The 14,417-nt window shown below is 46.6% G+C and overlaps 1 protein-coding gene across 1 annotated transcript in view; it reads right to left on the minus strand.

The window, feature by feature from the left end:
- Positions 1–14,417, minus strand: part of DYSF (dysferlin) — a 320,393-nt gene that overhangs the window by 218,925 nt on the left and 87,051 nt on the right. Inside the window, exons 18-22 of the mRNA XM_073555076.1 lie at positions 9,150–9,265; positions 8,836–8,949; positions 5,523–5,700; positions 4,067–4,191; positions 3,649–3,755 (exon numbers count right to left, since the gene is read on the minus strand). Coding sequence (XP_073411177.1) covers positions 3,649–3,755; positions 4,067–4,191; positions 5,523–5,700; positions 8,836–8,949; positions 9,150–9,265 — 640 coding nt within the window. The remainder of the gene's footprint in view (positions 1–3,648; positions 3,756–4,066; positions 4,192–5,522; positions 5,701–8,835; positions 8,950–9,149; positions 9,266–14,417) is intronic.

The following is a 14,417-nucleotide window of genomic DNA, read 5'->3' on the forward strand; positions in this document are numbered from 1 at the left end:
TGGAGGCTACTAAGAGGGTTCTCATAAATGGTGAAGGCTACTAAGAGTTCCCTCATAACTGGTGGAGGCTACTAAGAGTTCCCTCATAAACGGTGGAGGCTACTAAGAGTGCTCTCACAAATGGTGGAGGCTACTAAGAGGGCTCTTATAAAAGGTGAAGACTACTAAGAGTTCCCTCATAAATGGTGGAGGCTACTAAGAGTTCCCGCATAAACGGTGGAGACTACTAAGAGGGCTCTCACAAGTGGTGGAGGCTGGTAAGAGGGCTCTCATAAATGGTGGAGGCTACTAAGAGTTCCCTCATAAATGGTGGAGGCTACTAAGAGGGCTCTCATAAATGGTGAAGGCTACTAAGAGGGCTCTCATAAATGGTGAAGGCTACTAAGAGTTCCCTCATAACTGGTGGAGGCTACTAAGAGTTCCCTCAAACGGTGGAGGCTACTAAGAGGGCTCTCACAAGTGGTGGAGGCTACTAAAAAGGCTCTCACAAATGGTGGAGGATACTAAGAGTTCCCTCATAAATAGTGGGGGATACTAAGGGAGCGTTCATAAATAGCACAAATAGTGGGGGATATTAAGGGGTCCATCATAAATAGTAAAGGCTACTAGGGTGGCCCTCATAAATAGTGGGAGCTACTAAGGGGTCCAGCATAAATAGTGGGAAATATTAAAGGGGACTGCATAAATAGTGGTGGCTACTAAGAGGGCCCTCAAATACTGGTGGCTACTAGGGGGGCTTCATAAATAGTGAGGCTACTTAGGGATCCACAGTAAATAGTAGTGGCTACTAAAGGGGCCAGCATTAATAGTGGAGGCTACTAAGGGGACCAGCATTTATAAATTGTGGGAGATATTAAGGGGGCCTGTATAAATAGTAGCGGCTACTAAAGGGGACCTCATGAATACAGTAGTGTGGGGACTACTGTGGGGGTATTCATCGAGTGTGGGGGCTACAATGGGACCATCATACGATGTTGGGGCAATCAAACAGTGTGAGAGCTACTAAGGGGCCATTATACAGTGTGGGGGGTACTGACGGGCCTGTACATAGTGTGGGGCTACTGTACTTATATATTTTGGGGGCATTATACTCTGTATAGAGTATCATACTGTGTAGAGTGGAGCTGTGGGCCCATCATACTGCGCATAGGGAGTTGTGGGAACATCCTACTATGTATAGGGGAACTATGGGTCCACTATATTTTATATAGGGGAGCTGTACAGTGGGAACTCTGGAAATAACTAAATGTTAAGTGGACACTTATAGTAATAGGGGCACTCAGGTCATTATTACCTAGGGAACAAAATGTTGACACTGCGTTCTAGGGCACTTACACAGGGTATCAATATACTCAAGAGGTGTGTTTTACCATCTAACGGGCACAAAGGAGGCATTATTACTATGTAAGGGGCACAGTGGTGGCATTATTATGTGGGGGCACAGTGGTGGCATTATTATGTGTGGGGGCACAGTTGTGGCATTATCACTATGTAAGGGGCACAGTGGTGGCATTATTATGTGGGGGGCACAGTGGTGGCATTATTATGTGTGGGGGCACAGTGGTGGCATTATCACTATGTAAGGGGCACAGTGGTGGCATTATCATGTGGGGGCACAATGATGGCATTATTATGTGGGGGGCACAGTGGGGGAATTATTATGTGGGGGCACAGTGGGGGCATTATTATGTGTGGGGGCACAGTGGGGGCATTATTATGTGGGGGCACAGTGGTGGCATTATTATATGTGGGGGCACAGTGGTGGCATTATCACTATGTAAGGGGCACAGTGATGGCATTATTATGTGGGGGGCACAGTGGGGGCATTATTATGTGGGGGGCACTATTATGTGGGGGGCACAGTGGGGGCATTATTAAGTGGGGGGCACAGTGATGGCATTATTATGTGGCATTATCACTATGTAAGGGGCACAGTGGTGGCATTATTATGTGGGGGCACAGTGGGGGCATTATTATGTGGGGGGCACAGTGGGGGCATTATTATGTGGGGGGCACAGTGGGGGCATTATTAAGTGGGGGGCACAGTGATGGCATTATTATGTGTGGGGGCACAGTGGTGGCATTATCACTATGTAAGGGGCACAGTGGTGGCATTATTATGTGGGGGCACAGTGATGGCATTATGTGTGGGGGCACAGTGGTGGCATTATTATGTGTGGGGGCACAGTGGTGGCATTATTATGTGGGGCACTAAGAGGGACTCGGTTTTTGGTTCACACAGTAGGTGCAGTAACAGGGACACATACAGCAGCAGCGACTCAGTGATGGGGTATCAGCAGGATGAGGAGTTTGTGCAGGTTGGGTTAAGATGGGAGCAGTGCAGGAAATGTGTCTTTGCTATCATCTCTGCAAACAAGTCCTGGCTGGAGGAGTCGTCATGTCGGTCTGGGCCAGATGGAAAAGACGGGAAAAGTGAACGATTCCACCAGAAAGAACGTCAGCGGTAAGTCACTATATATAACTGTGCTGTGATCCCTTATATGGTGTGCAGGACTGATATCTAACACTACATGGCACCATATGGCAGTAATATCAGTGTTTGTCTATGTGTAGAGATTTATTGTTATTAACAGCCATCTGCAGAGTTTCCCCTACATCCACTATTAGGTTGCACCACCATACTGGTAATCAGAGTTACCTGCTTAGGGGGACACTAAGCGAGATCGCTGATTTTGTGACACATCAGCGATCTCGCCAGCGAGATCGCTGTGTGTGACAGGGATCAGCAACCGGCCCCCCCTGCCGGTTATCGCTGATCGTGCTCGAGCGGCCTGGGCCGTTTTTCCATCGCTGGTCTCCCGCTGCCCAGCATGCATCACTGCGTGTGGCAGCGAGAGACCAGCGATCAGTGACGCTGGACGCTGGTTTCTAATGTAAATGTCGGGTATCCAGGAGCCGCGGCTCCTGGATACCCGACGTTTACATTAGAAACCATCGTCGCTGGTCCTGATTGCTGGAGGGGCTGTCTATGTGACAGCTCACCAGCGATCAGCCTAACGATGTCGCAGCAATCCCATCCATGTCGGATCATTGGTGGGATCGCTGGGACATCGTTATATGGGACGGGGGCTTTAGCCTGCAAAAGGCAACTTAATGACCAGTAATTGACCGGGATTATATCCAACGAGGAACTGGTAGCAGTCCTACTGGGCTGGCAGTGCTCTGTTTCACTGGTGCTAGCGAAAGGGGCCCCTCAGCCCATCAAGATTGTGAGCGAGTGTGGTGCCACCTCATAGTCTTGGTGGGCCACATTCTCTCACTCCCAATGCATTCCTGGGCCCGTGTGAACAGAGGGTGTCTGGGTACAACTGTGCTAAGCTGACCTTACGCATCCCCAGGGGGTGCAGAACGTCACATTGGTGCAAGTGAGGAGAGTGTCATGATCCCTCGGACGTAATAGTGATGTCAGGCAGGGTGGCGAGGTGCAGGTTCATTACACCCTCTGTTCTTCTTTTGAACAGAGATGTGCTTTCCTTCACAAGAACTTTGCAATTTTAGTCATTTATGATGTTGACATGTTGAGAAACCCTCCTTAAAACGTCACTTAGACCTATTTCTCACCTGACTGACATCTTTTAATTCTTGAAACATTTGCCCTTTGAACCTGACTAATATAAGCAGATGTACCTGCAGTCACTGATGATGTCGTCAATGAGACGGGTGACCAACGAGTCCAGGTCGTATGGGGAACACCTTGCTTTAATTGCAAGGTGAACTTTCTCCAAGTTACCTTCCTGAAAACAGAAAAGGATGAGATAATCACAAGGAAAGTATATCACAGAAAAATCACAGCCCTTCTCAGCACGGGCATACCCTAAACTACAAGAAACATACAGAAGGAGAGAAGAGGGAATACATGTTCCAACGCAGTGACAATATGCGATACCAAATGTGTCAGTGATCGTCGCCACTAATGACACTGTTCATTCAAGCATTACACTGAGATATTAGTCATGAATGGAGAATAGGGAGTTTACAGTTACTTAATTAGTATCACAAAACATCAGTAAAATCAGAAACCTTTACAAAATGATCCACATCTTACCAGACTGTCCACAGCATGAAGGAGAATGTTCTGTGTATCGGTCCTGTACCAGATATCTTCCCAATAAGAAGAAAGGACAACAACAGGCTTGATATTGCCCCATGGGAGGTAGTAATACTGACAGCCTGAAATTAAAAAAGGTAGACAAATTACAAAGAGACGTAGGCAATAGAAAATAATTACTATAATACTGTCCCCTATGTACAAGAATATAACTACTATAGTACTGCCCCTATGTACAAGAATATAACTACTATAATACTGCTCCTATGTACAAGAATATAACTACTATAATACTGCTCCCTATGTACAAGAATATAACTACTATAATACTGCCCCTATGTATAAGAATATAACTACTATAATACTGCCCCTATGTACAAGAATATAACTACTATAATACTGCCCCTATGTACAAGAATATAACTACTATATTACTGCTCCTATGTACAGGAATATAACTACTATAATACTGCCCCTATGTACAAGAATATAACTACTATAATACTGCCCCCTATGTACAAGAATATAACTACTATAATACTGCCCCCTATGTATAAGAATATAACTACTATAATACTGCTCCTATGTACAAGAGTATAACTACTATAATACTGCCCCTATGTACAAGAATATAACTACTATAATACTGCCCCCTATGTACAAGAATATAACTACTATAATACTGCCCCCTATGTACAAGAATATAACTACTATAATACTGCCCCCTATGTATAAGAATATAACTACTATAATACTGCTCCTATGTACAAGAGTATAACTACTATAATACTGCCCCTATGTACAAGAATATAACTACTATAATACTGCTCCTATGTACAAGAATATAACTACTATAATACTGCCCCCTATGTACAAGAATATAACTACTATAATACTGCCCCCTATGTATAAGAATATAACTACTATAATACTGCTCCTATGTACAAGAGTATAACTACTATAATACTGCCCCTATGTACAAGAATATAACTACTATAATACTGCCCCTATGTACAAGAATATAACTACTATAATACTGCTCCTATGTACAAGAGTATAACTACTATAATACTGCCCCTATATACAAGAATATAACTGCTATAATACTGCCCCCAATGTATGAGAATATAACCTCTATGTGTGGCTGATGAGGTGACTGTGGTGTTACGAGGTACATGGCACTCGTTCGGTATACTGCCTGCTATGTCTTCTGCCGGGTGACTTGGGCTGCAGTTATATACTGTATATTATTGTATGTCGTAATTTCTTCTGTTGAGAGATCTGCACATTATACAGGGACAGCCATGGAGTCATTAGTCCAGGAAGCGGCGTCTCGCTGAACGTGCCTTATACACTCTCCAGGTTTGCCATCAGTGTATTTATTACCGGCCGGCAGATTGGGCGCAGCTCGTTTTCAGAGCCCGGCCGTATCACAGACACGTCATGCACTCACCATCAAACACTGCTCTGCTGTACTGCGTGGTGGAGGCCAGGGGTAAGCAGGTGGTGTCAAACTTATTGCCGTAGTTCCCAATGCTGACTTCAAACTGGATGGCGTCATCCACATCCTGGAGCATGGAGGCCGAGTAGAAGGCAGCGAACAGGCAGTACTTCCTTCTCCGGAGATATTTCTAGATGACACAATGACATAGCTGCGGTATTTTTATACATAGGTGATCATGTTGACACCATGAGGACGGAAGTGCTGGGTGTCAGAACAGGAGCTTCCCGAAAGGCGGGTGAGCAACTTACTAGGAACTTCAGCCATTACCATAGACAAAATTACGACAAGGGAGACAATTTGTTATAAGAGGTTTTTGGTTTTTTTCAGAATAACTTTATCCCCCGACTGCAGTTTGTTTTTAAAAATTATAACCGAGTGCTACTCACCCTCCCCAGGTCCGGTGCGGAGTCTCCAAGGCTGCCCATGGTGTAGCACTGACCGCTCATCAGCAGCCAATTGGTGAGTTCCGCGGCTCTGACGGCGTTGACTTCAAGCCGCTGAGCTCACTGATTGGCTCATATGGACGTGATGTCAGACACTGGGAGTAGTGACAAATACAGCTCTGAGAAAAATGAAGAGACCGCGGCACAATGTTCCGTTTCTCTGATTTTTCACTTTATATTTTTGAGTAAAATGTAAATTGCTCTTTTATTCTATAAACTGCTGACAACAGGTCTCCGAATTTCCAAACACTAAATTTTGTATTTATTTTCAGAAAATGAGAAATGGTCAAAATAACAAAAAAATGCGGAGTGCTTACAGACCTCACATAATGCTGAGAAAACAAGTTCATAATTGTTTAGAAACAACAATACTAATGTTTTACCTCAGGAACAGTTCAGAAATCAATAGTCTGTGGAATAACCATGATTGTTAATCCCAGCTTTCCTGCGTCTTGGCTGCTTTCCACCAGTCTCTCTCACGGGTTTTGGGTGACCTTATCCCACTCCTGGTATAATAATGTCAGCAGTTCTTCTTTGTTTGACGGCTTGTGACCATCCATCTTCCTCTTGATTACATTCCAGAGGTTTCCAATGGGGTTCAGGTCTGGAGATTGGGCGGCCATGACAGGGATTGGATGTGGTGATCCTTCATCCACACATTGATTGACCTAGCTGTGTGGCATGGCGCATTGTCCTGCTGGAAAAGCCAGTTCTCAGAGTTGGGGAACATTGCCTGAGCAGAAGGAATCAACTGTTTTTCCAGGATAACCTTGTATGTGGCTTGATTCATACGTCCTTCACAAAGATTAACCTGCCCAGTTCCAGCCTTGCTGAAGCATCCCCAGATCATCACCGATCCACCACCAAATTTCACACTGGGTGCAAGACACTGTGGCTTGTACGCCTCTCCAGGTCTCCAGGTCTCCGTCTAACCATTAGACGACCAGGTGTTGGGCAAAGCTGAAAATCAGACTCATCAGGGAAGATTACCGTACTCCAGTCCTCTATGGTCCAATCCTTATGGTCTTTGGCAAACTTCAGCCTGGTTCTCCTTTGCTTCTCATTGATGAAAGGCTTTTTTCTAGCTTTACATGACTTGAGCCCTGCCTCTAGGAGCCTGATACGAACTGTTCTTGCCGTGCGCTTCACCCCAGCTGCCATTTGCCTTTTGTAGATCACTTGATGTCATCCTGCGGTTGTTGAGTGACATTCGAATAAGATGACAGTCATTAAGGTCAGTGGAGTCATCATCGCCCTCTGCCGGTCTGTAGCTTTGTTGTCCCCAATGTCTGCTGCTTGACCTTGTTGTAATGGACTGCCGTCTTAGAAATTTTAAGGATGGAGGTAACATGACGTTCTCTGTATCCCTCTGCTAGTAAAGCCAGAATTGAGCCCTTCTTTTCCTCACTCAAGACTTTTCTTTTCAACTCCTTTTCATGGTTAAAAGTTATTTTTTCTTTCCTATTACTTGTGGGATATTACTAGCACTTGTTTTGTAATCCACTTGTCCTATTGCAGGAGGATTGTGTACACCACAGCAGGGTTTTTTATACTTTCCTTCGTTAAATAAGATTTGGTTCAGGTGATCACCTAATCAGAAGCACATTAAGTAGAATGAGGTGGACTCTGGTTGGAATTCAACTGACACTGGAATGGAACGGCCGTCAGACATGGAGAGGAGCGGATTTTTATAAAACTGTGCAGTGGGCTCTTCATTTTTGCCAGAGCTGTATTCAATGCTGGACACGGGGAGAGTGAAAAAATAATTGTTTGTTTTTGTTTGTTTTTTTAATTCCAGTCCAAGTACAAACTTATGAAAACTGTCAAATAGCAAAACTCTTCTTCAAATTGGTCATATTTTCATCTAAACGATGAAGACCATCAGGGTGCCCACTGGGGTCCACCACTCTGTGCCACCTCCGAGGACACAACAGTGTATCAGGAAGACCAAAAAGATAGTTACAGCCTAATATCCAGCATTAAATTCTTCATGCCCATGACCAAACCATCAATCATTGGTGGCAGATCTTAGGAGAGAAACAAGGGTCAAGCATGTCGGATTTCAACATGACCAATCCTGTAAATTCCTGAGCCATTGAAAGAAACATTAGGCAGCAACTTATTCCCTTTTCCCAATGAGAGCACACGGCCGAACATGCATGAGTATGGGGAAGTCAGGAGACAGAGCTGTTGGCTAAGAAACTGTCCAAGGTCTACGGCCACCCTATATCTTACTGACCATCACAATTAGAAACAATTTTGTAAATATTGTCATGTTAATTTCTAGGGAAGTTTTAGGGAAAAAAAAAAGTTTTTGGGATGTGATATAGTGAAGACCACAATATAAGAAGAACATACACTTGGATATCAAAAGACAAAGATAAAAATGTTGGACCTTTAGGATAATGTAACGTTATTACTAGCGTGGAGCTCAGTTACTTTCTTTACATTCACATTTATATTTCTTTTTTTATCACTTTTTTAACTCCAAGGTTTTACGTAATAAAGTTCCACCGGTCGTAGCCCCTCCCGGATCCATCACATAGTCCATCAAACTTCCCCCCCAACTGTAGATTTGACTTGTACAAACAATCAGAACATAATTGCTCCTTTCCAGGTGGAATTCCAACTTTGGAGAAGACGAAAAAACATCCGTAGCTCAATTACGGTAATTTACGTCTTCCTGATTAAGAGTGAACGTTCCAGTCCACAAATCATTCCCAGGTAAAGGGTAAGAAATCATTTAGGGGAATGGAGGAATTAACAGATGTGCCTCCTGCTTTACGGAAGTAATTTAATCCAAGACAAGCTGTTGTTACCTCAACGCGTAAGATGTCATCGGAGGAGATGTCCTCCACCTTCTGTTCGGTGTGTTCCACCAGTTTGGTCTCCAGCTCCAGCAGGACACGTCCTCGGTAGGCGACTCCTTCCCCCTACCAGACAAAAGAGAACGGTCAATGTATGGGACACATGGTGAAAGACTTTATAGAGAGAACTGAAAAGTGAGAAAAGTTGTGGATGATCCAAGACGGCCAAGAACTTCAGGAAAGAAGTTTCCCAGCAGCGTCAACCTCAAACTTTAGCCAAAAAAATGACTATTATACTTCCTATAGTGGTGGGAATGGCGTCTTACCTTCCCCATATTGAGCTCTTCATAGGGATCCGGGAATCCTGTAAACTCTCTCGGACTTCCATAAAGGTTTACGTAACAAGGTCCGAAGGTGGGAAGGAATCCCAAACTGTCATCAACTAGAATCAAAGAGACCACAGACCAAAATGACATTTGTGGAAACATCAAAAACGAGATGTAGTAATGTATTATATAGTAACAAAACAGTACTGGAAGAAAGGACGGCCCAAAATATGCTCCCCTATAATATCGGGAACATTATACCCCCAAAGTTTCAGAGTCACTATCCTGTACCCCGAGTGTCACCATCATTATCCTGTACCCCCAGTGTCAGCGTCACTATCCTGTACCCCCAGTGTCAGGGTAATTATCCTGTACCCCCAGTGTCAGTGTCACTATCCTGTACCCCCAGTGTCAGTGTCACTATCCTGTACCCCCAGTGTCAGTGTCACTATCCTGTACCCCCAGTGTCAGTGTCACTATCCTGTACCCCCAGTGTCAGTGTCATTATCCTGTACCCCCAGTGTCAGTGTCATTATCCTGTACCCCCAGTGTCAGTGTCATTATCCTGTACCCCCAGTGTCAGTGTCATTATCCTGTACCCCCAGTGTCAGTGTCACTATCCTGTACCCCCAGTGTCAGTGTCATTATCCTGTACCCCGAGTGTCAGTGTCATTATCCTGTACCCCCAGTGTCAGTATCACTATCCTGTACCCCCAGTGTCAGTGTCATTATCCTGTACCCCCAGTGTCAGTGTCATTATCCTGTACCCCCAGTGTCAGTATCACTATCCTGTACCCCAAGTGTCATTATCCTGTACCCCCAGTGTCAGTATCACTATCCTGTAACCCAAGTGTCATTATCCTGTACCCCAAGTGTCAGTGTCATTATCCTGTACCCCCAGTGTCAGTGTCATTATCCTGTACCCCCAGTGTCAGTATCACTATCCTGTACCCCCAGTGTCAGTGTCATTATCCTGTACCCCCAGTGTCAGTGTCATTATCCTGTACCCCCAGTGTCAGTATCACTATCCTGTACCCCAAGTGTCATTATCCTGTACCCCCAGTGTCAGTATCACTATCCTGTACCCCAAGTGTCATTATCCTGTACCCCCAGTGTCAGTATCACTATCCTGTACCCCAAGTGTCATTATCCTGTACCCCCAGTGTCAGTATCACTATCCTGTACCCCAAGTGTCATTATCCTGTACCCCCAGTGTCAGTATCACTATCCTGTACCCCCAGTGTCAGTGTTATTATCCTGTACCCCCAGTGGCAGTGTCATTATCCTGTACCCCCAGTGTCAGTATCACTATCCTGTACCCCAAGTATCATTATCCTGTACCCCAAGTGTCAGTGTCATTATCCTGTACCCCCAGTGTCAGTATCACTATCCTGTACCCCCAGTGTCAGTGTTATTATCCTGTACCCCAAGTGTCAGTGTCATTATCCTGTACCCCCAGTGTCACTATCCTGCACCCCCAGTGGCAGTGTCATTATCCTGTACCCCCAGTGTCAGCGTCACTATCCTGTACCCCCAGTGTCAGTGTCATTATCCTGTACCCCCAGTGTCAGTGTCATTATCCTGTACCCCCAGTGTCAGTGCCACTATCCTGTACCCCCAGTGTCAGTGCCACTATCCTGTACCCCCAGTGTCAGTGTCATTATCCTGTACCCCCAGTGTCAGTGTCATTATCCTGTACCCCCAGTGTGTCATTATCCTGTACCCCCAGTGTGTCATTATCCTGTACCCCCAGTGTCAGTGTCACTATCCTGTACCCCCAGTGTCATTATCCTGTACCCCCAGTGTCAGTATCACTATCCTGTACCCCCAGTGTCAGTGTCATTATCCTGTACCCCCAGTGTCAGTGTCATTATCCTGTACCCCCAGTGTCAGTGTCATTATCCTGTACCCCAAGTGTCAGTGTCATTATCCTGTACCCCCAGTGTCAGTGTCATTATCCTGTACCCCCAGTGTCAGTATCACTATCCTGTACCCCAAGTGTCATTATCCTGTACCCCCAGTGTCAGTGTCATCCTGTACCCCAAGTGTCACTATCCTGCACCCCCAGTGGCAGTGTCATTATCCTGTACCCCCAGTGTCAGTGTCATTATCCTGTACCCCGAGTGTCAGTGTCACTATCCTGTACCCCGAGTGTCAGTGTCACTATCACTATCCTGTACCCCGAGTGTCAGTGTCATTATCCTGTACCCCGAGTGTCAGGGTCATTATCCTGTACCCCCAGTGTCAGGGTCATTATCCTGTACCCCCAGTGTCAGTGTCATTATCCTGTACCCCGAGTGTCAGTGTCACTATCCTGTACCCCGAGTGTCAGTGTCACTATCCTGTACCCCGAGTGTCAGTGTCATTATCCTGTACCCCGAGTGTCAGTGTCACTATCACTATCCTGTACCCCCAGGGTCAGTGTCATTATCCTGTACCCCCAGTGTCAGGGTCATAATCCTGTACCCCCAGTGTCAGTGTCATTATCCTGTACCCCAAGTGTCAGTGTCATTATCCAGTACCCCCAGTGTCAGTGTCATTATCCTGTACCCCGAGTGTCAGTGTCACTATCCTGTACCCCGAGTGTCAGTGTCACTATCCTGTACCCCGAGTGTCAGTGTCACTATCCTGTACCCCGAGTGTCAGTGTCACTATCCTGTACCCCGAGTGTCAGTGCAGTGTCATTATCCTGTACCCCGAGTGTCAGTGTCACTATCCTGTACCCCGAGTGTCAGTGTCACTATCCTGTACCCCGAGTGTCAGTGTCACTATCCTGTACCCAGAGTGTCAGTGTCATTATCCTGTACCCCGAGTGTCAGGGTCATTATCCTGTACCCCCAGTGTCAGGGTCATTATCCTGTACCCCCAGTGTCAGGGTCATTATCCTGTACCCCCAGTGTCAGGGTCATTATCCTGTACCCCCAGTGTCAGGGTCATTATCCTGTACCCCCAGTGTCAGGGTCATTATCCTGTACCCCCAGTGTCAGTATCACTATCCTGTACCCCGAGTGTCAGTATCATTATCCTGTACCCCGAGTGTCAGTGTCACTATCCTGTACCCCCAGGGTCAGTATCACTATCCTGTACCCCCAGTGTCAGTATCACTATCCTGTACCCCGAGTGTCACTATCCTGTACCCCCAGTGTCAGTGTCACTATCCTGTACCCCCAGTGTCAGTGTCACTATCCTATACCCCCAGTGTCAGTGTCACTATCCTATACCCCCAGTGTCAATGTCACTATCCTGTACCCCGAGTGTCAGTATCACTATCCTGTACCCCCAGGGTCAGTATCACTATCCTGTACCCCCAGTGTCAGTATCATTATCCTGTACCCCCAGTGTCAGTGTCATTATCCTGTACCCCGAGTGTCAGTGTCACTAACCTGTACCCCGAGTGTCAGTGTCACTATCCTGTACCCCGAGTGTCAGTGTCATTATCCTGTACCCCGAGTGTCAGTGTCACTATCACTATCCTGTACCCCCAGGGTCAGTGTCATTATCCTGTACCCCCAGTGTCAGGATCATTATCCTGTACCCCGAGTGTCAGGGTCATTATCCTGTACCCCCAGTGTCAGTGTCATTATCCTGTACCCCCAGTGTCAGTGTCACTATCCTGTACCGCGAGTGTCAGTGTCACTATCCTGTACCCCGAGTGTCAGTGTCATTATCCTGTACCCCGAGTGTCAGTGTCATTATCCTGTACCCCCAGTGTCACTATCACTATCCTGTACCCCCAGTGTCAGGGTCATTATCCTGTACCCCCAGTGTCAGGGTCATTATCCTGTACCCCCAGTGTCAGGGTCATTATCCTGTACCCCCAGTGTCAGGGTCATTATCCTGTACCCCCAGTGTCAGTATCACTATCCTGTACCCCGAGTGTCAGTATCATTATCCTGTACCCCGAGTGTCAGTGTCACTATCCTGTACCCCCAGTGTCAGTATCATTATCCTGTACCCCAAGTGTCAGCATCATTATCCTGTACCCCAAGTGTCAGCATCATTATCCTGTACCCCCAGTGTCAGTGTCATTATCCTGTACCCCGAGTGTCAGTGTCATTATCCTGTTCCCCGAGTGTCAGGGTCATTATCCTGTACCCCCAGTGTCAGGGTCATTATCCTGTACCCCCAGTGTCAGGGTCATTATCCTGTACCCCCAGTGTCAGGGTCATTATCCTGTACCCCCAGTGTCAGGGTCATTATCCTGTACCCCCAGTGTCAGGGTCATTATCCTGTACCCCCAGTGTCAGTATCACTATCCTGTACCCCGAGTGTCAGTGTCACTATCCTGTACCCCCAGGGTCAGTATCACTATCCTGTACCCCCAGTGTCAGTATCACTATCCTGTACCCCGAGTGTCACTATCCTGTACCCCCAGTGTCAGTGTCACTATCCTGTACCCCCAGTGTCAGTGTCACTATCCTATACCCCCAGTGTCAGTGTCACTATCCTATACCCCCAGTGTCAATGTCACTATCCTGTACCCCGAGTGTCAGTATCACTATCCTGTACCCCCAGGGTCAGTATCACTATCCTGTACCCCCAGTGTCAGTATCATTATCCTGTACCCCCAGTGTCAGTGTCATTATCCTGTACCCCGAGTGTCAGTGTCACTAACCTGTACCCCGAGTGTCAGTGTCACTATCCTGTACCCCGAGTGTCAGTGTCATTATCCTGTACCCCGAGTGTCAGTGTCACTATCACTATCCTGTACCCCCAGGGTCAGTGTCATTATCCTGTACCCCCAGTGTCAGGATCATTATCCTGTACCCCGAGTGTCAGGGTCATTATCCTGTACCCCCAGTGTCAGTGTCATTATCCTGTACCCCCAGTGTCAGTGTCACTATCCTGTACCGCGAGTGTCAGTGTCACTATCCTGTACCCCGAGTGTCAGTGTCATTATCCTGTACCCCGAGTGTCAGTGTCACTATCCTGTACCCCCAGTGTCACTATCACTATCCTGTACCCCCAGTGTCAGGGTCATTATCCTGTACCCCCAGTGTCAGGGTCATTATCCTGTACCCCCAGTGTCAGGGTCATTATCCTGTACCCCCAGTGTCAGGGTCATTATCCTGTACCCCCAGTGTCAGTATCACTATCCTGTACCCCGAGTGTCAGTATCATTATCCTGTACCCCGAGTGTCAGTGTCACTATCCTGTACCCCCAGTGTCAGTATCATTATCCTGTACCCCAAGTGTCAGCATCATTATCCTGTACCCCAAGTGTCAGCATCATTATCCTGTACCCCCAGTGTCAGTGTCATTATCCTG

This window comes from Dendrobates tinctorius, unplaced genomic scaffold (assembly GCF_039654945.1).
Source record: "Dendrobates tinctorius isolate UK_male_01 unplaced genomic scaffold, ASM3965494v1 ptg000216l, whole genome shotgun sequence".
NCBI classification, from domain to species: domain Eukaryota; kingdom Metazoa; phylum Chordata; class Amphibia; order Anura; family Dendrobatidae; genus Dendrobates; species Dendrobates tinctorius.